This window comes from Peromyscus eremicus, chromosome 19 (assembly GCF_949786415.1).
Source record: "Peromyscus eremicus chromosome 19, PerEre_H2_v1, whole genome shotgun sequence".
Classification (NCBI taxonomy): Eukaryota; Metazoa; Chordata; class Mammalia; order Rodentia; family Cricetidae; genus Peromyscus; species Peromyscus eremicus.
Window position 1 is genome coordinate 50,846,848 of NC_081435.1, and position 26,249 is coordinate 50,873,096.

Here is a 26,249-nt window from a genome sequence, read left to right on the forward strand (position 1 = left end):
GTGGCATGCCCGTGTAGTCTCAGAGCTAGGAAGGCAGAAACAGGCTCACTGACCAGCTGGAATAGACTACAGAAAGTTCCATGCTAGTGAGAGACACTGCTATAAAAAACAAAACAAAACAAACAACAACAACAAAAACCAGTCAGGGGACAACTCCTGAGAAATGGCACCCAAGGTTGTCCTCTGGCTTCCATACTCACACACACACATGCGCACATTTACCTGCACATACATATGCACTTACACATATGTGTGCACCCCCACCTACACAAACAGGTGCATATACGTACACACACATACATACACAGAAAAAAGAACAACGCTCCAAATAGTGCTTTATAAAAATATAAATATGTTTTGTGTATTATAGTCAGTCTCATAGTACATGAGTCAGAATTTTTAGAGTAATAAAGCCAATACAGCTTCTGGAAAATAAACTGAAAAGTTTATAGGAATTTACAGCCAGTTCAAATATACTTAAAGGATCTAACTCCACTTGCCACTTTTAAGTCACTTACATAAGCACAAAGGACAATTCTAAGGATATACTAACATCAGATGGTTTGTAGTCATCTTGGGTCATGGATAAAAGCTGCAAAAAGCAAGGCAGGACAGCATGTTAGTTGGTAAGCTAAAAGCAGTCTGAAGTACATCTTCATTTGTACATGTTTCTATAGGTAAACCTAGCCTCCAACTAGCTGGATGCTAGTATGTTAGAAAGGCCATGCAAAACACAACAGACCATTGAACTGGATAGCATCCTTTATTGTAACCATTTCCCAACTCTGATGTTCAGTTATACAAACAAATAAGCAGTCATAAGCCACGAGATCATAAACACTTTTATGGACACAGTGAGCTCTGCCCTACGGTGACGTTAGAACACTCTGTGCTCCTCATCAAGACTTTGCCCGGACTTTGTATATGGCATGCTAGTCAGATGTCCTGTTCTGTCTTGCAGAATGTTAGAAAAAAACATGTAATTCAAGGTTAATATTTAAGAAAACTAACATAGTCATATGCTGCTTAATAACTAGGCACATTCTGGGGACTGCATCATTAGGCAACCTCACTTTTATGTGACACTAACCTCAAAGGTACATACAGCCTGCTCCACTCCCAGGTCATAGGGCAAAGACTACCATTCCTAAGCTGCAAACTGAACAGCATGCTCCCACACTGAAGACTAGCCCCAGTGGAAACACAAAGATCACTTATACATCTAAAGTTAGAATAGGTGCTATAAAAATAAGGTATAAAAGGTAAGAGCACATTTAAGGGGCACTTGCTGTGAATGGAGTTTGAAGGACTAGACATGGCTTTAAGAGAGTCGGCAAGGAGCAATAAATGGATGTGATGGCCTAGCATGTAACTAACTGCACCTTTTGTGGATTCCATAAATGCTGCACACTTAGGTTGCACCAGAGATATTTCAACAGTGTGATCTTAATATATCAACCATGTTTGTGCTGTGATACTACATCACAGGCTATAAGAATTTCTGAGGTCACTGTAATTGTATAAGACCAATGTTCAGTATAGGGGCCATCATAACGTGCTTGGTGCTTGTTCATCCTGGTTCGTCAAGGAAACTGGCTTTTATTTTGTTTTCTGTGTATGCTCAGCATTGGCAATGGTGGTAGTAGTGGTGGGCCTACAATCATGGCTCTATTTGGGGTTTGGGTTTTGATTCCCACTCAGGCACCATGGCTTCTCAGCCATTATGCAAAGATCAACATATGAACAGAAATAATTGTAACCTTTTCTCCCTTGACAGGGTCTTGGGGCCCTCGGGACCCCATGGGACTTAATTTGCACACTGTCTAGCTATCCTGTCACTGTTATCTGGTGAAATTGGCAAGATAATATCTGGGAGACAAGGGGAAACCCTCAGGTATCTCAGGCACAATGTCTGTCCCATGGTGCACCACACCTGTGCCATGAGGCACCCCACCTGCCCCACGGCACTGTCCTTCCTTACAGTAGCTCCTCTGTTTCTCACCCCTTCTCAGCACAAGACAATAACACTGAGAACGGGGCTGTGTGTCTTGAAACTCATCTGCCATTGAATGTATCGGAGTCTCCTGGGTTCTCTACAGTGCTGGGATTGACTTGCCAGCTCTATCCAGGACAAGAATACTTGTCTTGATGGCTTTGCAAACAGACTCTTAAGTTGGTATGGCACAAGGCAGAATGAATTCAAGCTGACTGGCAATAGTGAAATATTATATATAACTTACACATTACAAGAGTTATATGAACCAACACTCTCTCTGCCTGTGCCAAAAAAACAAAAACAAAAAAAACCCCAAGAGGCCCATAAGCATACACAGGCAGAGCCTGGGCCTTCCCCAGTCAGTTACTCAGTTACACAGGGAACAACCCTGCTGTAGTGTGGCCCACCTTTAAACCTCCATCTCTCAGTGCCAACAGTTTATTTCCTTACTTTTGTTTTAAATATTTTAATTAAAAAATTAGGATTTTTTTATAGGATTAATAGATTTCAGTCAAAGTGATGCGTATATAAAAGTGTTCTCTTCCGGGGTTGAATGGGAGCACACACTTCCTTTAAAAACCCCAGATTTGGCTCTGAGAGAGGGTTTTGGAAATAGCCACCCAAGACATATTATTTCTACAAGCCAGAAGCAATGTGAGCTGACCACTGCTATTGAACCCCACATTTAACAGCAAAATACAGATGCAGAACACTAAACAGGGAGCCTAAAGTTCTTGCTGTGTGCCTTACTTTTCTCTCATCCGTTGGGTACTGGGTTGCATACCACAGGCTCCGCCTCCTCTCTGCTGTGTTCTGATTGGAGCTGCAGTCCAGGGTGCCCTCCTCTTCCTTCGCCATCTCATCCTGCACCTGAAACACAGAATCATGGGAGCAGCTCTGCTTCCCAAAGCAGATCCACAAACCAATGCACTTTGCCCCATGTGTTCAAAGTTAGTATATGACATAGATAGGATTTGATCAACACTCTCCGAAAATAACAAAATACTGTCATGTGCTTCATACCAACACCACTATGGATTGTTGTCTGATTCTGTTAAAGCTTCACATGTTACAGACGCTAAATACCCATGGCTTCTCTATGTGTATTCTAAACTGCACCAGAAAATATTGTTGCAACTGGTTCTTAGGGCAAGCACTTCTAAAAGAGTACATAGTTAACAGTGTAAGCCACTCACTGGTGAATCTTTCATTAAAACTTTTTTTTTTAATTTTTATTTTGCAATACAATTCAGTTCTACATATCAGCCACAGATTCCCTTGTTCTCCCCCCTCCTGCCCCCCTCACCTTCCCCCCCAGCCCGCCCCCGATTCCAATCTCCTCCAGGGCAAAGCCATCCCCACAGACTGAGATCAATCTGGTGGACTCAGTCCAGGTAGTTTTAAACCCAGGGTTTTGCTATGTAGCCCAGGCTGGCCTTAAACTCACAACTCTCACAACTTAACTTCCAGAGGGCTAGGAACACAGGCATGTGTCACCATGTCCAGCAAGATGACATTTAGTAAATATGGATTCACCTGGAGCTCTCACACAGTACGAAGGAACAGAACGGACTGAGTGGACTAGAATGTCTTTCCAGCAAAGGTGTATCTGGAAAAGGGGAATTACAGTGTAACTCATATCCGAGCAGAAGGTGTGGATTTGAGCTCACTGCTCAATCTTGGGGTCCAGTGTGCAGCAGAGCACCCAGGAAAGCATCCTACCTCTCAGAGGCCAGATAGCAGCTACATATACACAGTCCCAACTTGTGATGAACCAACCTAGTCATTTTTCACTTCACAATGATTTCAAGTGATATGCATTCAGTAGAAATGGTACTTTAACTGACAAGGACGTTCAGTTAAAGGTGAACACTCATCACTTTTTAACATTCACTGTACTATATATAATAAATGACACATGATATTCAACACTATTATAAAGCAGTCTTTGCAATATATGACTTTGGCAACTGCAGGCTGAGTATTCTGAATATGTTTAAAGCAGTTGGTGATAGGTTATGACTGTCAGCAGGTCAGGTGCATTATAAATGCATTCTTGACCAGAGTATTTTCAAGTTAGGATAAGTTCATTGAGAAGTAACCCTGTTGTGAAATGAGGCAAATCCTTCTGATATTTAACTCTTGATATGCTCTCCCCCTCTCTTCTTCCTGCCTTCCTGCTTCTTATATGTTTGATAGACTTCCACCTCAGCACTCAACGTTTGATGGCTGGCATTCTTTGAATGTGCCAGAGCTTCTGAAACTATGGTATGGTTAGTCTCTCGTCTTCTCACATTGCCTCAATGAGAAACTTTCCCGCCTCCGCTCATTTACATTGCAGATTGCAATGCTTGGTACTTGTTCTAAGTGCTGTGTTCCACTTGCCCCCGACAGACACTGGTTTGAATAGTACTGTTGCCTGCAGAGCCTACAGCTCAGATGACCTCCTTCACAGCTTTCTCTACCTCTCCAGCTCCAGAGACGGTCCATGACGTAAACACCAGAGTATCACACAAAGCTGAAGTAACCACAGACCTGTCACCAAGCTACTGCATTACCTGGATGGCTACATGGAATGCCATGGGAACAGATAAGCACACTGGGAATTCTTAATAACTTGAAGGGTTTTAATTTCTGTAATGCACATGACATTATTCAGAAGTAGTTCCTTCCCTTCATACATTTTAAGTTTTGTGTGAAAATTTTATTGATGATATGCATATATATATACATATATACATACTCATGTGTTTATGGAGGGAGCTAACAATAAAAATCTTAAAGGCTTTTATTAGCATGGTCAGTTAAAAAAAGGAATTGGAGAAAGGTGCAACTCAAGATGATTCTTTCCTTCTGACCTCACAAATCATCTGTTACTTTGCTACTTTGCATCCATTACTTGGGCCCCAACAGGAAGACATCCATGCAAAAGGAACTAGCAAGGATGGGCTCTGAGACTCTAGTATTAATTACTGCTACCCTCCATGTGTGACGTGGGAACAGAGTATCATGCAGGAGGGAGATAAACTCTCACTTCTGCAGGTGGCAGTTCTGCCAGGGATAGAAGGAGCCACGTGCCTCACCCAGTTTCATTGACGCCAATTAATTTGGACTGCACTTACTTTTGGGGGAGTTAGTTTTTGTTAGTTTATCTTGTAGAACGCATAGCTTTAGTGACTACGGGTCTTGCCTGTTGTTATGTCATACTGGCCCTTAAGTGAGTCCATTACACATTTGGCCTTCAAGATGGGTCTCCTGCAATTGGTAATAGTAGCAGTAGTTCTAGCACATTCAGCAAGAGTGAGAGCAGGAAAGAGAAAAGTGAAAACTGCTCCCAGGCCCAAGACTAGCAGCAGTTCGGATGAGGTTACATCTTGGCCCGGATTCTGTGGACATGCGCAGTGCCCCCTGCAGGTGGAAAGGAGAAAGGCACTTCTGTGTGGCAATCCCCTCCCTGCCTTACAACAGGCGTCCCAGCCATTTAGGAGACTAAAGGCATGAAAAGGACTGAAGGCAAAAGAAAAGGGAAACCACATAAGCATTGACCTTCCTGTCCCAAGTGTCAAGCCCTTGTTAGCATTCCTAGAGGGAAAAAGATAGCGCTCCATGGTGCTTGAGGGCAATGTCCTAATCCCCATGCCTCACAGTGGGGGCCGTGGGTACCAGTGGGAGTTGAGTTTCTATGACGGCTTCTGTCCTCATGGGCCAGAGGTGTCAGAGAACACTGGAAAACAGGGTTGTATGGTCTCTAAGACTATGCTGTCATACTTAGACTCAAATCCAGTCTGTACCATCCAGTAAGTGTGTAATGTCAGAACACTCATCTCTCACGGTTCACTTCCCTCACCTATGAGACAAGCACAATACTCATTCTTTAGTTATCTAATGCATGGAAAGAAGGATACACAAAAACGGCCAGCACATGGCCTCTTGGCTTAGTGAGTGCCAAATAAAAATTAATCTTTCATTATTGTTACCAACTGCCATTTGTGGTGGCACACACTGGTGCTAGCAATGGGGAGCTGGCATTTGTGCAGGTAGTATTTACCCTCACTCAGTACTCATAGAATTATACCAATATGTGTAAAACACTACAGTTTTGCTAAAATAGTGTTGAGTAGATGGTTGGTAGAGACAACCACACCTCCTAGAGATTCCAGGCATTTTGCAGATAAGGTTAGGAAATGTTTGCAGATCCTTACAAGGGGCTCTTGCAGCCAGATGCGGATCAGTGTGGCCAATGTGTAGTACATCACCAGCAGGAGAATGGGGTTGGCATGGTGATACCAGGACAGCTCTGGATTTACTATGATCTTCCAGGTGCTGGAGCAGTCTGTCTGAATAACAGATTTGATTCCAAACAACCTGTTCAAAAACAAAGAAGTGTGGATATCTGTAGTTAGTTGTGGCAGGTTAGCACATTTGAAAGTAGATATAAAGCTACACATTACATAATATATACTGAGATATATACTATTCCCGCGTACTTGGATAAGTAGGAGGGAGATGAGAGATCTGAAGAACCTTTAGGATTTTGCCAGGTTGAGAAGCTGGGCTGGGAAGAAACTCAGACATGATAAAGTGAGAACACAGACTCCATCTTACTGCCTCATTCTATCTCCTTGGGACCCTCAAGACTTCCCATAGCTCCAAAGTGGTATTTTCCTTGTGCTCCACAACAATTTTATTTGTATCATAACTTGAATTTTTATTTGTTACTTTGGTACCAGTTAAATTTTAAGTTCTTCTGATCAGGGAACATATCTTGTCATATTGCTTTCAGAATATGCTTAGTACAGGAAAGGTTTTATGTGCAAGCATATGTAATTGAAGCAAGCGCACCAAGGACTAGGTGATCACAGTAGAGTAGATACCGAAGGGTGTTAATGCTCCTGCTAATAAAGGAAGCTGGGCCGGAGAGATGGCTCAGCAGTTAAGAGCACTGGTTCCTCTTCCAGAGGACCTAGGTTCAATTCCTAGTACCCACATGGCAGGTCACAACCATTTGTAATTCCATTTCCAGGGGATCCAAAGCCCTCTTCTGACCTTCATGGGTATTGCATCCATGTGGTGCACAGATTCAGAAAACAAAATCAAAACCAAAACCAACAAAAAACACCCATACACATAAAATAAAACTTCAAAGGGGGTGGAGAGAATGAAGAAAAAAAGGGAGGGAGGGAGGGATGGAGGAAGGAAGGAAGGAAGGAAGGAAGGAAGGAAGGAAGGGAGGGAGGAAGGAAGGAAGGAAGGAAGGAAGGAAGGAAGAAAAGGAAGGAAGGAAAGGAAGGAAGGATGGAAGGAGAGTTTTCAGGACTGAAAGTACACAGTTTCCTGAGACATGCTTCTGGTGCTTAGAACCTACCCCGTCACATGAGGACGTATGCATATTTGACATCGCATTAGTCACAGGACCTCTATGTTGATTCACAATACAGGTTGCACTAAATCCTGACACAACTTTTAGAAATTTATATCTTAGTTGCCTATCAGCCCTATGGAAATCATGGAATTATTGAAATGCCAAATATGTGATAACATGCTAGTGAGACCAACCAAATGAGCAAATGTTTCATTTCAGGTCAGACTTGGCACGAATAATTACTCAGTGCCAATATTATGGGAGCAAATATTGAACTTGGTCAGAGTTCTACAGCTCAGACATAAAAGCCAAATATTATGTAGTAGAATTTCTGCGGAATTTATTTCTGTCGAATTTCATTTATGGGCAATTTGAGTTTTTCAAAGCTTGGTAATTAATCACTTACTTTGAAAGGATGGCTTACTTTTATGGTGCTTGTTAAAATTTGAAATGGTTTATGTTAATGCTAATTTCTACTATGTAGCCTGAATGTTCCTGATTACATAATAGGAAAGTGTGCAAAATATGATTTGTTAAAAAAAATGTTGAAAATGTGACATATTAAGAAAGTCATCTTCCCACACAGTTCTCTAAGAAATGACGCTAATAAATGATTAAGTTTTTCTATGTGGATGAGCTCTGCCTCTTTCTACTGTTTGTGTTGATTCTTTTGAAACATTTGTTTATTTTATGTGTATGCATGTATGTTTGTGCACTATATGCATGTCTGGTACCCAGGGAGGCCAAAAGAGGGCAGTGGATCCCCTGGGATTGAAGTTACAGACAGTTGTGGGGGCACCATGTGGGAGCTGGGCATCAAAATGGGGTCCTCTGCAAGAGCAGCTGGTGCTCTCAACCACGGAGCCATTTCTCCAGCCCCATTTTCACTGTTTTTAAAAGAAATTACTAACTTCTTTCCTTCCTTCTCCTCCTCCACTTTTTCCTCCTTCTCTTTCTTCTTTTTTTTTTTCAAACAGATTTCACTATATAACCCAGAACTCCCTACGTCGACTAGCCTTGAAGACCGAAATCCACCTGCCTCTGCCTCTCATGGGCACCACCATGTCCAGCATAAGTCCTTTCATTTTAATCAAGCATGCACCATTCAGGTGTAAGGTCATCAAAGACCACATGGTCTTCTCTTATAAACTGCCCAGTGCTGCATTTTCTATAACAATGAAGGGCAGTGTTAGTGCACTGCTGAACTTGGATTTCAAAGAAAGCAAAAAGAAAACAGAATAAATTTGCTTTATTACAGGTCGTTTTTTCTTAAGCTCAGTGAGAACTTTTTATTGAAATTAGGTTTGAAATGTACAATTAATACATGTCAATCAAAAGGAAAATAAAAGGTATAAAAGGTATAAAAATCAAAGGAGGATGAAGTATTGAACTCCACTGAGAGTCCTAAAACCTCCTGAAAATGCTTTTGCATCTCTAGAGGACAATGCAGATTCCTATATAGAGTACATGGAATGAAATGCTCATTGGGTAAACTGAATATTGGGTTAATTGGATCAGGAGGTTTCAACTTCTGAAGCCCCATCCTTCAACTGAAGAGGCCTTGTCATCCTTAGCTTAGACCTAGTTTGGCTCCATTAGAAGAAATTCGATACTAACTCTCCACAGGTGCTCACAAAAAAAAACAAACTATTTCATATCACAACCAGTATTTCATCCCTTCCGAAAAATACCGTGGCTGACTCCAGACTGAATTTGCACATTTCTACACCAACACTGAAGAATCAGACTTACAGTCTGATCTGTAGTAAATGGGTCTCAACAAATGGGCAAAAGCTACAGAGTGGTCTCTCTAACTGTTCTCATCATTGTTCCAAAACCTGACAGAAACAACTTCTAGAAGGAAGGGTTCATTGTGGGTTATGTTTCAGAGTATGCAGTCTATCTCTGTGGGAAGGTATGGGGAGGACATGGGTGCCATGGCCCCAACCCCTCACATCGGGGTGGATCAGGAAACAACAGGCTCTAGCCAGAAGTGGGCCTGGAGTAGAACCCTCGTCTCCAGGAGTCTATACTCACCATCTGGGTCACATGTCCCTAAAGTTCTATAACTTCCTAAATACTGCCACCATCAGGAGAGCATGTGTTCAAACATATGGTATGTTATGGCTGTATCAAACTCAAACTAAAAAATATGGCCACAGACTGTCCATTAATTATCCATTATTAGAATTTTGTTTTTTTAACTGGGTAAGTAGTGTAAGACCAATTCTCTCTCTCTTTCACACACACACACACATACACACACACACACAGACACACAGACACAGACACACACACAGACACACACACACACACACACACACTCCCACTCTTCAACACACAGGATTATATACTGTAGTAAATGTCTGTATGTAAGATGGGACATTTGTGGTTGAAATTTCCCATCCTTTCTAGTGTTGGAATTCTAGAATTCTATGCAGTGTTAGCCATTAGATAATCTGCTTAGCTTTTCCTTTTCCAGGAGTTCATCTAGATCCTGACCGCCAAAAGGAAAGTGACTGTGTAGACCCTGCATTCGGAGACTCACTCAGGCACTTAGTGGAAGGTGGTGTGAAGCCCGCCCTGTGTTTGAGTGTCAAGGGCAGGCAGTGGGAAGGTTGTACAGTGCTGGAGCAGGTTGTCTGTAAGAGGAGATAGGCAGGTTAGAGAAGACAGATCCTGAAAACTGGTGCAATTCGGACAGGTGTTGAGGTGGGGACGGGAAGATAGAGATGGCGGCATGAGCCCCCAAGACTCCAGCTGACTGCTGATGTGCCACTGGGTGTTGCTGAGCCTGATCCTATCCTAACAGGATTCTCAGGAGTGCCAGTATCTCCAGAGTAGAGTTCCCCCATGCCCCAGAACAATTTCATTTGTAGTCATGATCTTAATTTCTAGTTTTAGTGTATGGACTCTGTTTTGCTACTCAGTCAAACTCTAATTTCTTGTCATCTTGTCTTCAGGACTTGCCTCAGGTAAAGAAGGTTTTGTGTGCAAACATATTTAACTGAAATAAGATACTAAGAACAACTTGTAATATGAATGTGATCATGGTTGTGGGAGAAGTCAAGACTAAAGGATGGTAATGTTTCTCCTCTTGAAAAAGAAAGGAAGGAAGGATGTTAAGGATTCCCACAGGAGTATTCAGAGAAATATCACTGCTACATCCGTGACTTTCATCATCTTCGTTTGGAAACTAAAAACATTCAGAATGAATGTATAACACAACTATCAAAGAATCCACTGTCATTTATCTAACATGCATCTTGGGTCACATAGAGTATTTACTGCTCTTCAGGCTGCAAACAAGAATCTTACACGCCACCATCTGAATGGATCAGTTAGTAAATGTATGTGTTAAGAGTCAGTACTGCTTGAGAATATCTGAGAGCCCAGGTGCTGTGAGTTGGAGGTGGTTTGTTCCTTGGAGTTTCATGCACTGGGGTATTGATTCTTACAGTGTGATGATGTTCAGAGGTTGATCCCTCAGTTGGGACTGTGGGACCCTCCATCTCCCGCTGGCTTCTTTGTTGATGTGATCTCTCCCACATCTGCTCCTGACATCTGCCATCAGTCCTCTGAAGCTAAGCTATTGCTGACACCATGCCTTCCGTTTCTAGAACTGTGACCAACACATTGCCCCCTTTCTTCCTAAAATTAGCATGCTTTGGGTGTTCTGTTATAGTAATGAAAAACTAATTCACCTAGTTTAAGATAAAGAAACACTGACAGTCAAATATCCAAGAGAGTCAAAGTATAAGGCCACCTGGCTGATCCTCTCAAGAGTACACAAGGACACTTTGCTCAGAGCGCTATGTACAAAACGCGTTCACTCTTTGTAATGCATCACAGGAACAAGCAGACTCCCTCATCACATTCTTTTGATCTGCCTTCCTCCCTAGGCCCCACATCCATGCAGCTGGTCCTCATGCTCTGCAAGGCTTTGTTCCAGATGTCTCCTCATCCCATGGAGAAGTTATTTTGCTCTCTCTCCTTCTGAAGCACTCTAGCATCTGACAACACATTGCTGATGACCTGACAGGATGTTTGTTTCTACTTGCACATGTTGGCAGATTTATAGGTAAGCCACCACCTGTTTTCAGGTTCATTCAGACATCTGCTCTGTCTCCACTGGAGCCCAGCAACATGCAAGAAACACTAGTGTTGTATCTATCCCCACATTTTGAAAGTAACTGTAACTGTGAAAGATACTAACATACACTCCCATGTTAACTGTGTTACAGACACAGTCCAGAAGCACGAATTTATTAATATCCTTGGGCAATTAATACCCAGAATGTTTTCATCCTGTAAATCTGGAACTCTAGCCAATCACCAATCCCCTTTTGTCTCTTCCCCAGTCCCTGGAATCCACTATTCTACTTTTTGGTCTATGTAACTAGCTTCAGTCAAGATGGAGCTAATTTGGTTTCAGTGCTGTTAATGTTTCAAGCTTGAAGTGGAACAGTTAGATCACATGGTGATTCTGTGTGTACCCTTGTGAGGACCCTCAGTACAGTCTTCCAAAGTGGCTGTACCATTTTCATTTCCATCAGCAATGCAAAGGATTTCAAAGTCTGCATGCCTCTCTCTCTCTCTCTCTCTCTCTCTCTCTCTCTCTCTCTCTGTGTGTGTGTGTGTTGAGAGTATCCATGCTGGTGGGTGTGAAAAGTAAAACACTACACTTTTAATTTACCTTTTTCTTTTCAAAAGTCCAGAGCTCTTTATGACCTAGTCTCTCATGGGAAGCCATATTCTTTAATTAAGTGAGCCTTAGCTCACTAGAATGAGCAAGTGTGTAATGGGTTGATAAAATAATCTAAGGCAAGTGCTAGATCCTCTCATGAAGCCAGGAAGAACAGTCTTTCCAACTAGCAGAAAATGATTATTTTGGGACAACTAATCCTCCAAAGGAAACATGTATTCATCTCATTCCAACCCCCCATCTTTTGAAATCACAGGGAAACTGGATGGAGGGAGAGAGGGAGAGAAGCAGCGGAGGAGAGACAGTCGCAGCCCATCCAGGCTGCAGGACTGAGAACAAACCTGGAAAAGAGGGCCCTCGGTTTGGCTGACCATGTGAAAAGGATGCCACTTCTTGCATTGTCTGATATGCATTAAAATCCTACCTGGGCTCTCAATCATCTAATCTGGAATAAGGCCTTTTGTCACTGGAAGCCTCAACTTTCTCATCGAGCAAATGAAACTAGGAACTAATACTCAAGAGGTACTGTGAGAATTAGACATGGTCACCGTATGATTCTGAAAGGTTCCGGTAGAATTCTTTTTTTTTTTTTTTTGATTCATCTATTTATTTTACATATAAGTTGCAGCCTCACCCCCATCCTCCCCTCCAAGTCCTTTTCCCTCAATCCTCCCTCATCCCCAATAGCCTCCTCTGCCCTCTCCATCCATGAATGGGCATGTCTCCTATGAGTACCAATAAAACATGGCATATCAAGTTGCATTAAGACTAAGCTCCTCCCCATGTGTTAAGGCTGGGCAAGGTGACCCAGTATGAGGAGTAGGGTCCCAAAAGCCAATAAAAGAGTCAAAGACAGCCCCTGTTCCCACTGTTGAGTCCCATAAGAGGATCAAGCTACACAACCATAACATATATGCAGAGTGCCTAGGTCAGTCTCATGCAGGCTCCCTGGTTGTTAGTTCAGTCTCTGCAAGCCCAGGCTAGTAGACTGTGTGAGCATTTTTGTGGTGTCCTTGACCCCTCTGGCTCCTATATTCCTTTCTCCTTCTCCTCCACAGGATTCCCAAACTCTACCTAATGTTTGTCTGTGGGTCTTTGCATCTGCCTCCATTGGCTGCTAGATGATGCCTTAAGAAAAGTTTGGGGGACTGAATCATGGAAAATTATTTTGTGTTTCAAACAAGATGGTTAAGTTTTTAACACACTAGACGCTAGTTTCTCTCTTGAATTAATTTCTCTCATCCATAAAGGCTTAAAGCTAGTGTGGCATATCTTTTGTGGCAGTCTGAATTTTGTTATCTTTCTTTAAAAAGTGTTGACTTTATTTAGACAAGAAGGTAAGTTACTCATCCCTCAATTGTATCTCATCAGGCTTGTTCTACAGTTTTTTCATGATAGGTCTGCAGCAGTTGAGTTTACAGTTCCTCGTTATCGGTTCTTTTCCCTGGAGCTTTAGTTTGCCTAGCCTGGGGAGACAAGAGCAGAGCCAAGAGTTCAGCTGATGTCCTGGGGTGACCCAGGAAAACGTCTGGAGCTCCTTCTCAGCCTCTCCACACTCTGATTCCCACTTCTCCTGCCAAGAAGGACCCTCGTGCTCCCCTTTCTGATGAGGTGTGTAACATGTGCTGCCTGGTAGAGTTGGAAGGATGGGTGCTCTGATCCTGCTTGTTCCCAGCTCTCAGTCATTACAGTCCTGCAAGTCTGATGTTCCCTGTCTGACAACACCTATTCATGCACAGCTTCCTTTCTGATTGTGGTAGCAGGGTGGCACAGTATGTTCCATATGCCTTTAGCACCTGTCTTCCTAATACGCGTAACTTACAATGATGCTGACATCCTACTTATCTGCCTAGATGCTGGTTGGACTGCTTAGCAGAAATGTTTATCATCTGCTTAGCTACATAAATACAAGATGGAAATATCACCTGATTTGGAAACACATATATTTATGTAAATATACATTTATACATAAACTAATAATTATATTAGTATTCTTCATTTTTATCTCCTGTATCATTTACAAGGTTTTCAAAGGTTCTGGCATCAGGAAGTATCAATCATATATTACCAGTAACTATTTTTTATCACTGATTTTTGCACAAAGTTCACCCCTTTCCATTTCTTGCTTCTTGTCATTGAGAATACACCCCACATAAACATGCGTCTGTTTTTCTTTCTTTCCACATGTCCATCTTTTCTGAGCGCTTACCTGAGAACCTCAGGGGAAGCCCTTCTTCTCTCTTAGCTCTCTTTTCATGTCGTTTGTAAACCATAAAGTGAGGGATCGTATATACAAGGTGATAGTATGAGTTTGTGTCTGGGTAAATAAAAGCTCCACAGTTGTCTTAGTTAGGGTTACTACTGCTGTGATAAAACACCAGGACCACAAACAAGTTAGGGTTGATTTGGATTCCACTTTCCCATCACAGTTCATCAAAGGAAGTCAGGACAGGAACTCAAACAGGGCAGGATCCTAGAGGCAGGAGCTGATGCAGAGGCCATGGAGGGGTGCTCCTTGCTGGATTGCTCCCCATGGCTGGCTCAGCCTGCTTTCTTATAGAACCCAGGACCAGCAGCCCAGGGATGGCATGCCCTAAAATGGGCTGGGCCTCCCCCATCAATCACTAATTAAGAAAATACTCTGCAGGCTTGCCTACAGACAGATCTTATAGGGGGCATTTTCTTTCTTCCTTTCTTTCTTTCTCTTTCTTTCTTTCTTTCTTTCTTTCTTTCTTTCTTTCTTTCTTTCTTTTATTTTTCTTTATTAAGAAATTTTCTACTCACTCCTCATGCTATCCACAGACCTCCCCTGCTCCCTCCTCCCACCCCCAGCCCTCTTTCCCAAGCCACCCTGCATCCCCACATCCCCCAAATCGAGGTCTCCCATGGGAAGTCAGCAGAGCCCAGCACACTGAGCCTAGGCAGGTCCAAGCCCCTTCCCACTGCACCAAGGCTGTGCAAGGTGTCACACCACAGGCACCAGATTCTCAGAAGCCTGCCCATGGACCAGAGACAGATCCCGATCCCCCTGCCTGGGTGCCTAGGGGCATTTTCTTAATTGAGAAGCTCTCCTCTCAAATGTCTTTGGCTTGTGTCAACAGTTCACACTGAAAAGAGATAAATGACAAGCTCTGCCACCTTCTAGAGTTTGTTTCCAGAGCTGTCCCAGAGGCTGGTTTTTAATCAATCTTGTCACTCTGTCCTGATACATTTGTAAAATATAACTAAATGGTCAGTAGAAAAACTGCTGCATATTAGGACACTGCACTGACACCAGAGATCCCCATACTGTCATGTAGTCTTTACACGCTTTCCCTATTTCTGTGTTTAACTTGTGGAAAAACTGTTTTGAACACGTGGGCCAGTGTTGACCTACCACTGTAAGCAGCAGGACTTGGAGAATCTACAAGTCCCAGTGAGGCTGGGTTTGGAAGTCTCCTGTTAATGCCTTCCTCTCCATTCTTCACCTGAGTTTCCGAGAAGCATGGGAAGACCAGGGGTTGCTGGTCTAACAGAATCAGATCTTATGGAGAAGATGGAAAGACTCTAAGCAATTTCTGGCATCTTCTCCCTGGTTCCTGTAGGTGTACTTGGCATAATATGTTAGGCTGGCCCAGCTTCCCATGCTTGTCTGCCTTCTGATTTCTAGAAGGAAGTATTACATAAGCCATGAGACAGCCAGCAACTGTAAGCCCAATAAGCTTGGATTAAACTAATATGCACAAATTGAACTTGGGAACTAATATTGACATCTAAACCTGGATAAATTAGTAGTTTAAAAAATATTTTGAAATTTCGCTAGCTGAAAAATCTGTGAATGTTTTTAGATATGAAATAAGTCATTTTTTTAAATATAGACTTTATATCTTAATATTAGAATAATTTAAAGGTGCTATAACTTGTTAGGATCTCCAAAGCAGTTAGGATATGTCATGAGCTCATAGTCATTGTTAGGAACATTCATTCAACAACAAGAGTTCCACACAGAAATGGGCTTTATAAGAATCCATACCAGCCCTCTGGAACTTTGGTTTCTTTCTTTAAAAAGATTTATTATTTTATTTTTAATTACATTTGTGTATCTCTGTGTAAGTATGTGCATATTATTACCATATCCCCTGAGGCCAGAAGAGAGAATTGGTTCCCCTGCAGCTGGAGTTACAGGTGGTTGTGAGCCTCCAGATGTGGATGCTATGAATTAAACTCTGTAAGAGCAATACATGCCCTTAGTAACTGAATCATCTGCAGTCTTTGAAACTGTACTTTTAAGACAAAAGGGCCTGATAATGTATGTCTTAACATCTCTCTCTGTCTCTCTGTCTCTGTGTCTCTGTCTCTCTGTCTCTGTCTCTGTCTCTCTCTGTGTATGTGTGTGTGTGTGTGTGTGTGTGAGAGAGAGAGAGAGAGAGAGAGAGAGAAAGAGAGAGAGAGAGAGCTCTCTGTCTCTCTGTCTCTCTGTCTCTGTCTCTGTCTCTGTGTGTGTGTGTGTGTGTGTGTGTGTGTGTGAGAGAGAGAGAGAGAGAGAGAGAGAGAGAGAGAGAGAGAGAGAGAGAGATTACTTAAAATAATTGTATCGAATTTTCAGATTACCTGGCTTTGAAAAGGAAGGAATATTTGGCCATATAAATTGGGTTGAATTATTTCATGTTCTGGAGATTTCTAGCAAAACTACTGTAATAAAGCTTTTTATTACCTTCATAACCACTATGAGTTCTTAAACTGTCTACTCAAAAATGAGAGATTTGAGAGAATCACTATCTATGCCTCTGAATTCTCGCACACTCTTAATGGCATGGAAATGCCATCTGTTACCTAGTAATGTGGAACACAGAAGTTACAGAATGGCCCATTATTCTGGAGAAACTCAAGAGAATCATTTTTCCCTTGAGCCAGGTTGAGTCCTTTTGCATGGCTTGCTAAAGTTGTAGTAACCCAATATTGAAAGCAGAGTGTGGGGAGAGACAGAGGAAAGGGAGAAACATTTAAGTGCACTCAACAACTGTGGGTGAGCAACACTGTACCCAAGTATTTGAAGACCCCAAAGAGACTTGCCAACCATGTCAGGAACTGACAGACTAGACAAGTGAATGGATTTAAAATTTAAGGTACACTAGGTACAATGTGTGTCAGCAGATGCTCACAGAGCTGCACACGGCCCAGACTAGATTGATCCTAGCTCTTTCCACATTTGATTCCACTGGCAGCATTAAGAGAAAGAAACTCAGGGACATAGCTACCTCTTGCCATTACTCTCTCCCTCTCTTCCTTCTTCTTGGGCATTGCCCCGAGATTGGGAGGTTGGCATATCATGCTCATTGACATTTATCTTATTTTTGTTGCACGCATATTTTTAAGTAATAGTTACATAGGTAATTATTGTGCATTCATGATAATGCATATGAATTTTATATGCATTTAAATATATATATAATATATATATACATGAGACTGCATTTGAATATATTCTTTTGCCACTAATATGCATACAAAGGTGTCTTAGTAAGGTTTTTATTGCTAGGATAAACACCATGATCAAAAGGGAAAGAATGGGCTTATTTCATCTTATAGTTCCAGGTAACACTGAGAAAAGTCAGGGCAGGAACTAAAGGAACTGGGCTCAGGAGCTGAAGCAGAGGCCATGAGGAGTGCTGCTTACTAGCTTGCTCCCTATGACTTGTTTGGTCCAATTTCATATATCATCCATGACCACCTGCCCAGGGGTGCCACTCCACCCCAGTAGACTAAACCCTCCTCTGTCAATTAGAAATCAAAAAAATGCCCCACAGGCTTGCCTACAACCTGATGGAGGCATCATCATCATCATTATTGCAGTTGAGTTTCCTCTTCCGTTTTGACTCTGGCTTGTGTCAAGTTGACAAAAAAAAAAAAAGACACAAAAAAACCAACTAGGATAAAAGGATGTTCAACATCCCCATTAGAGGAATGCATGTTAAAGCCATGGGGTGGCACTACACACAGCAGAGTGGGTAACACAGAAGAGGGTGAGGACAAATTCCAGAGGGTTTGGAGAAGCCGAGTCTCTCATTCTGTGTTGATGACACTGGGGTACAGTACTGTGTCTCTTCTAGTCCATCATTCTGTGTTGATGACAACGGGGTACAGTACTGTGTCTCTTCTAGTCATTTCTACTGCTCTAACAACAACAATGTATAAACATTAGGTACAGACTCATTGCTCACAATTCTGTAGCCGCAGATTACGTTTTACCTTCAGCTCACCTACTCTTACAAAAGTGTCCTTAGTGGCCTTGTAAAAGAGGCCCTTGAGGTCCTCTGGCCCCTCTGCCATGGGAGTATACCATAAGAAGTCAACCACCTACGATCTCAGACACTGAAGGTCACCCTATCCCAAGCCTACAGTCCCTTCAACTTTGACTCCTCAGTCTCAGGACCTGTGAGACTAGCTTGTGTATAAGTCATCTAGTCTAGCTTTTCTGTTACATGGCATCTCAGATGGACTAAAAAGCTCTCCTTGCTCTGAGGCTACACAAATGAGACTCCTGTGTTTTGGTGAGGAGGTGGAAGACAGGATGAGAAACAGACATTCCAGATTTAGAATATTGAGCAAGAAGCCACTAAGGTGTTTGTCATCAAATACAAAATAGATGTAGCTCTCAAGCCAGAGAAGCCTTCCAGATATCTGTTCTCCATATTTCTAGCATTCTTTATGCCTTTGTTTCATTAAAAAATGAACATAATGTTATGCTGGCAACATGCCTGTGGCTAAACTTAGCTACACAGTGGAACTCCTAACCCAGTTATTCCACGGATCACTTACATTCTAGTAATTTTCACCGAAGCTCAATTATGACCAGCATCTTCAAAAAATGCTCCACTTCAGAGAGCCAGCAGGAGTCTTTGTATTAGTTTCCATTGTAAAAATCTTTTGTTTACTCTGGGGGTGCAATATTAGAAACTCATACAAATAGGCTTAATCTGTCAGGGTCATTTTCCATTTCCATTTCCATTCCCAGTCGGAATCTAAAAATGAACTTCAGATTTAATGAATGGTCTGTGACGGGTTTCCCACTTAGGTATTGCGTTCACAAATCCCCACAATGCAGAGGAGTCCCTCTCAGCCAATCCATGGCCCCTAGACTCACTCTCCTCAGCATCCTGGCTGTGCTCCTTTTCTTATGGTTATTGCTGGGATGTATAATGCTGAATCTCAACAGGGAATAGTAAAGCCATTGCCCAGTAGGCAAACAACATCCTGCCATGCTTGCTGGATGGCTGACTTTAAGGCTTATGATCTACTTCAAATCACATATATGAGCTAAAAAGAACACAATCTGTCACTTATCTCTACCTTGAGTCTCCAACCTCTACCTGACAACCTTTTGTACTTTTCTTGCCAAGACACAACTTACTCAAGATCACATACATTGAGGAAAACACCAGGAACTAGAAAGCAGCTCATCTGAAAACTATGGTTCATCTGTTGTTAATCTCCATACTTTGTTGGTAATTTCTAGATTATATGATGTCATGTACAGAGAGTAACGTCACAGGACCTGACATACAATATGTGTTCCAAAAATTCTGGCTACTGCCATTATAAGTATTATTGCTGTGAGGTATGACATGAGCTTGGCTTATGCTGGCACTGGTAAACAAGAGCCTATATGGGTCCCGTTTAAGATGAATTTGAACTATACTCGCCCACAGAGGGATTATACATCTCTCCATATACATGCTTTCATATATGTCTCTTCATAATGTCTTTACAGAGATGCTGAAATGTGGCACCGAGTGGGAAGTTTGGGATGATGTGTAGAATTATGAGCACTGTAACTAGGTCTTACTGTTAATATCAGGCTGTTCACCAAAGTATGTTACTTTCAAGTAACATATCAATCTTGTCACTACAATCAAGGAAAGGACAAAGTGGCTACTGAGGGTGCTCACAGCTGCAGACAGCGTTCAGCCAAACCTACAGTCTTCTGCTACTGTGTAAGTACTCCCAGCCCTTCAGAATATGTATGTCCACTTCTTACATTAAACACAGAAATGGCCTGCAGCTTTCAATGCCAAGCGGAAAGGGACACAGAGAGGGCACTCCATCTCATGGACAGACAGGGGAACTGAGATATGGTACTGTGGCAAGGTCTGACCTCACAACCTTCCATGACAGTTATCCAAGTCTAGAACAGGGATGGGCTTGGGACTCAGGGAAGTCCCTAGTGCAAAGCGGGAGTCTAGGAATTCTCTCAGCAGCACCCAACTTTGATCTAGTTTGCAGAGACCCCCGTCACCTTTGAAATGAGTGGCAAGGGAGTAATTGGGAAGGACTATCAGTTGTCACCACTGGGCATGAGGCCTTCCTTTTAGAACATTTTAGAACCAGTGGTGAGGGCTGTCAAAGCCTCTTCAATCCAAAATTCTGGGGAACAAACAAAAAGCCAAAAATCTGATTGCTGGTGAGTGCCACAGAATGAACTCGTAATTATGAATGAAATCAAGGATCCAGTTTCAGAAAACCAGGGACTATTCAGACATTCACAGAAAGCCACGTTTCTGCTTCCAACCATCTTATGAAATTTCCTCCATGGTAGGCAAATGGCTCAGTCGGAACCAGATGGGAAACACTTTTAAGGAATCTTACTAGAAGAATTCTCTCAAGTTCCATGGCACCCCATTGATCTGAGCGCAGTTCTGCCTTTCCCATTTGAGTTTCTGGTACTTTGGCCTCCAGGCCCTCCCCTCCCCGTTGCCCTACATTGCATCATACAGAAAACACAGCCAAGACCGAACCTTCCTTTTTCATTAGTTTCTTACTTAAACGTTAAACATGTTTCCATGTGTGTGAGAAAATGTTAATCTGACAGATTTCACACTACACTGTTTTTGCAAGCTTGGAAAAACTTTACACAGAGTCCTCTGGGATCTACATCATTCCTTTGAAGTTTTTAAAGGCACATACATGTCTTCGCTATTCTCCCATTGGCTGTAATTGAGCTTTATGATGTAGTTGTGGAACACTGCTTTACAATAGCATTCTGTCCGAGGGGCAATTTTGTACCTGGCAGAAATGCCCCATATTCGGGACTGTGATGACTGTGAACAAATTGAGGTCATTTGGAAATGTTTTCTCTGTAACTATTACAGGCATTATTTCTCTGACATCACATCTAGGACGCAGAAGAGTGTTTACACTTGGTGAGGGTATTTTAAACCTAGGGCTTCCTTTTCTTGCCGGGATGCTTCTCATCATGGGGAAAACGTGAGAAGTGAGTGAGGAGCAGGATGCTAGGGACCCTGTGACCTTCCATGGTCTTGTGTTATCTTTTGTGATAATAATCCTTGTGTCTTCTAGGGGACACCAGACAAGAGGCAGGATTTGTAGGCATTTCTGTTACAGATAAAATTTCTCTTAACGGGCTGTAATGTCAGTATGAGCTGAAGTACTTCATTTTCAAGTCCTTGAGTGTGGATAATCAGTCATGTGCAAACCGGAAAGCGTGCAGTGTGCTCCTCCATTAGGAGCTGCCTGAGTGTCTCACAACAGCCCAGCAAAGCATCAGCATTATTGCTAGAACACATGAGGCTTTGAAGCTCAGTGCCCGGGAAGGTCACAACTGGTGAGTCAGGTCTCCTGGCTTCAAGTCAGGACCCCACACGAAGTGTCACCAGCAACTTCACACCAATGCATTCGAAAATATACACAAAAGACACAAATGACTGAAACTCAAAAGTCTTACAGCCATAACAGAAATTGAATTGGGGGATATTAAAAATATATCCAATATAGAAAACTTGAAATCCAAATGCTTTCCACTAGTGAATCAGATAAAAAAGAATTTAAAAGATAACAGCAAAGCTAATCATTAAAGAAGATTAAATAATTCTCAAGTCATTTCATAAGGCTAGCATTCTCAATTCACTTTACGAGGTTACCACTACTTGGATATCCATACCAGAAAAAGACAAGCTAATAATAGGAAATGATAGAGTAATGTCTATTATGAATACTGTTAAATTTTTGCATATACTGTGCCTTAAGTTCTCAATCTTCAATCCTCATTATCCCGAGTGCTGGGCTTCTATAAATGCACTACCATGTCTATCCTATATCATTTTAAACAGAAAAACTATGTTATTTACCAATACCTCACTTAGAGAACGCCCTTGCTTCTATCACAATGTTGCTTGGTTTCTTAGCTGTCCTCGGTATATAGAAACTCTCAGACATGGACCATAAAGGGCCAGGGGGTCAGCAGGTATTTTAAAATTGACAGTGACCCTTTCTTAGGAAATCATTTCCCCATGTATCATCTTATCCCATCATGGCTGCCTTTGGTTGGGGTCTGGAGTTCTGGAAATCTAAGGTTTGTGTCTGCTGATGTATAAAGGGATAAAATACAAGAGTTAGGAGGGGGACAGACACTGAGAGAAAAAAAGGCTGAACCAAGAGCTGGGAGCCCAATGTGTAACCTTCCAGAACCCAGGGGTCTTTTCACAGCCCCAGAGAATCAGGACCCAGGGGCACACTGAGTTACAAAGGCCCACTGCAGCAAAAGCCAAGAAAAAAGTTTTCAGAGGGGAACTCTGCAGAGGGCAATAGTTTTTAGTCACAAAAGGAGGTTAAAAGGTTCTAGAAGGAAATACCCAAGCTATGCTTTGAGGGAAGAGAAGGAGCCAGTGAGAAGTATAGAGGGGAGAGCCTTTCCAGTGATGAAGCAGTCCAGCTTTATGTGCTCAGGACCTCAAAACTGCAATAGGATGTAGGGTTCACACTGTGAGTCTGACTTTAATTGTAAACATTAGAGGGCTTCTGTTTTGTTTTGCTTTTGGTAAACTTAGTATCTGCATATCACCATGAACTTGAAATGTGTTATCCTATTAATGCAATAATCCCACTCTTTCTAGGCTGCGTTTCCATGCCTATTTTATAAAAGAGGAAAAAAGGTTCAGAGTACAGATGATCTGCCCAGGAAATAGCAAGACCAGGATTCTAGATCCCTAAGCTATGAAGCATAGCATCATGCTCTTACTGTCGTATTTTTGAGACTGTGGGGCCCATATAATCCTTGGTGGCAGAGATAAGAACTGATGGACAGAAGGTCACGACTTGTGGTTGAGTGCCTTCAGGTTAGCTGATGTCATAGTTATGGACTCTGTTGAATGAGTTACATAGTCTGACCAACTCAAAAAATTCTAGATGTCTCTGCAGAACATAAAACATCTTCTCCCTAAAATCCTTCCTAAGAGATGCCTTCCATAGGCAAATGGAGAAAAAAAAATTGTCCACAGCATTTAATCCAAGCCTAAGATCTGGAAGATGAGTGGGGAAGATGGTGGTCACTGGACTGAGCAAGCAGCCCAGACAAAGGTCCTGTAACCAGTTAGAAGCTGTAGCTGCAGGTGTCATGGCTGGTAGGATACCTCACTGCCTGAGGACTGGAGTCTAGAGCACACCAGCTGAACATAAGTTGTCCAGACAGATTTGGGGAGTCCAAGTGCTTAGGTCCCAGAGACTTATAAACTTGTAAACTTCCATTCATCTGTGGAGAATGTAATTCATTTTCCTTTGGCTTCCATTATTCATCTTTGTGATGAACACACACAAGCATTGCCTGGGACCTATAGACTAAGTCACTTAACCATTAAGAGTCTCCCTGTAAAGATATTAGTGTTTGCTTATAATTGTGCTCCCCCCAAACTGCCAGTGAAATAAGGCTATAGACAGATTAGCTCCAGGACATGGTGACTGCTGTCACAAAGGGACAAAGAAGTGCTAACAGCCTTGGGTTCAAGTCGATATTTCCTTGCATTAAAATGAAATACTCTACATTGATTTTTCCCCCCAAACTCACTGGTCTCTTTTCACATAAAGTTTTTGCCAAATTGAAAAATGAGGTGCAACCGAGCCTTTATTTGCTGATTCAGTTTACTGACCCTCAGACCCATGGAACGCAAGCCAGGCATACCCAGGCATGCCAGCTGCAGCTGAGAAAACCTGGACCTTCTAAGCAAAGCAAAAGTCCAGGGTCCTAGCAGAGAGACACGTAACATTCCTTAATTTTCTGAGTGTATGCTGCTTCCTTTACACCAGGAGAGGAAGATGGGAACCATGGGATCTTTATTTCTCCTTTCACATAAAGCTGTTTCACAACTACCCCACAACAGGATAACGAGCACAAATGACAGTGAACTTTGAAATGTTTGTCCTTTAATTTTTTTTTCTTTGTCACAGAGTAAGTTTGCAATGTTGGCGTTCCAGAATTTGTTGTTTCTTTTGTTTACATGGCTTTCATGCTGAAATAAACAAGGGCTTTCCCTTCATCAAACACGATTCATTTTCTGATCGTGATTTATTGAGCTAGCAGATAAAGAGCAACAGCATAAGTCTTCATTCTGGGTTCATTTAATAGTGTGTTTTCATGAGGATGACCCGGGGATCTCTCCTGTTGCTTCTATTGTTTCATTTTCAATTGCAGTTTAGAATTTAAAAAAAAAGTAACTAAATGAAAATAGTAATTTGAGCAAAAGAGCCCAACTTCTCTAGTGAGTCTGTAAACAAACTAGAGAAATAATAGGGGGTTGAAATAAGTTATACAGAAATGAGGGGGGGGGGGGAAACCCTAGAGTGTACCTGGTGCTTTCCATGAATGGGATGCTCATAAAGAGGATCAAGAAGAGAAGGCATGGGTTCTGAGAGAACGGAAGCAGTTAGTTCAGCCCGCTTCCCTGCCCAACACCCTCACCTATCTTGACCTACTCTAGATAACTCAGATAAATGAGCAAGAGGCCAGTCCAATGTCACACCCAGGCTGTTTTTAGCCCAGCTTCCTTTAGGGATGATCTTCCAGGGAAATGTGGTTCAAGGTCATGTTAGCAAATTATCAACCTTGGCTTTCAGTACATGTCATCAGCAAGTACAGAGAAATAAAAATCTGTGCAAGCCGATGCACAATGCACTGATCAAGCTCCCTGGTCGCCACAGCACAACAGCACACACAGGTTCTCCCATCTGCATCCCTGTCTCCTGCTCTGTGCTTCCATAAAATGCAGGGTCCCCATTGGACAGAAGTGGTCCTGCATTCCCAGATTCCTAAGCTTGGTCATCTTCTCACTGGGAGATGCTGAGGTATCTCTGCACATATGGAGCTGAACTCGACATCAGCCCCACCACTTGGGTTCTTCCGCTTTTGCTCACCTCAAAAAGCAGAAGGTCTTTGCTCATATAATGTCATTCCTCGCAAGCTATTGTATTTTCATAAGAAATTTCTGTAGCCAGGTTAATAGGTATAACGGGACTCTACTAGTAACACATCATTCCAAATGCTCTATATCATTTTGTACTCAATTAAGATGATACATTTTTGAAGCATTATTTTGCTCATTATAAATATATTCATTACTGCCGAATAATGACTCCTGAACTTTGCTTTGGAAAACTTGGTCATGCCACCACTGTATGCACACATGAAAGTGACCTCTACCTCTCTCTTAACTGAATACCATATCAAACTTCTCCATCAACCCTGGTCTTTCCCGTACATCCTAACAATCTCTTCTGTACTTTCTGCTGGGTAAAAGAAAGAAATGTCCACCATAAACTGAATGAGCCTAGAAGGAATCCAGCGATTCCTTGGGATCACAGGGCTAAATGACAGAGCTACCTCAAGAGGAATAGGCTTTCCAAGCTATGTTACACATAGGCATGGATTTCCACACAGTGCATGCATGATGAGAGCATCATAGTTCTGTGGATTAACATAGTTCTGGCCCCAGACTATGGAAAGTTCTGGACTTTCCAGCAGGATTAAGCAATTCATAGTTCTGCAGAGGCTCTTTCACAATCAAGAGGACCAGGACTGCAGTTGCTCCCCGTGAGTTTGGCTTAGAGTGAAAGCTAAGTGATGCCCACCACAGCATCATTTATGACAGCAAAAATGAGGAACAACCCTCACGGTCAAAGCTCAGGGATAAGCCGGGCGGTGGTGGTGCACGCCTTTAATCCCAGCACTCGGGAGGCAGAGCCAGGTGGATTTCTGTGAGTTCGAGGCCAGCCTGGGCTACCAAGTGAGTTCCAGGAAAGGCGCAAAGCTACACAGAGAAACCCTGTCTCGAAAAACCAAAAAAAAAAAAAAAAAAAAAAAAAGCTCAGCGATAGACCAAGATGTAAAAGCCATGCAGCCAAGCATGTTGCAGTCTACAAAA

The 26,249-nt window shown here is 42.3% G+C and overlaps 1 protein-coding gene across 2 annotated transcripts in view; it reads right to left on the minus strand.

The window, feature by feature from the left end:
- Positions 1-26,249, minus strand: part of Piezo2 (piezo type mechanosensitive ion channel component 2) — a 368,019-nt gene that overhangs the window by 100,960 nt on the left and 240,810 nt on the right. For both annotated transcript variants that reach the window (XM_059246283.1, XM_059246284.1), the window contains exons 8-10: positions 6,199-6,361; positions 2,747-2,866; positions 554-592 (exon numbers count right to left, since the gene is read on the minus strand). In XM_059246283.1, the coding sequence (XP_059102266.1) occupies positions 554-592; positions 2,747-2,866; positions 6,199-6,361 (322 nt within the window). The remainder of the gene's footprint in view (positions 1-553; positions 593-2,746; positions 2,867-6,198; positions 6,362-26,249) is intronic.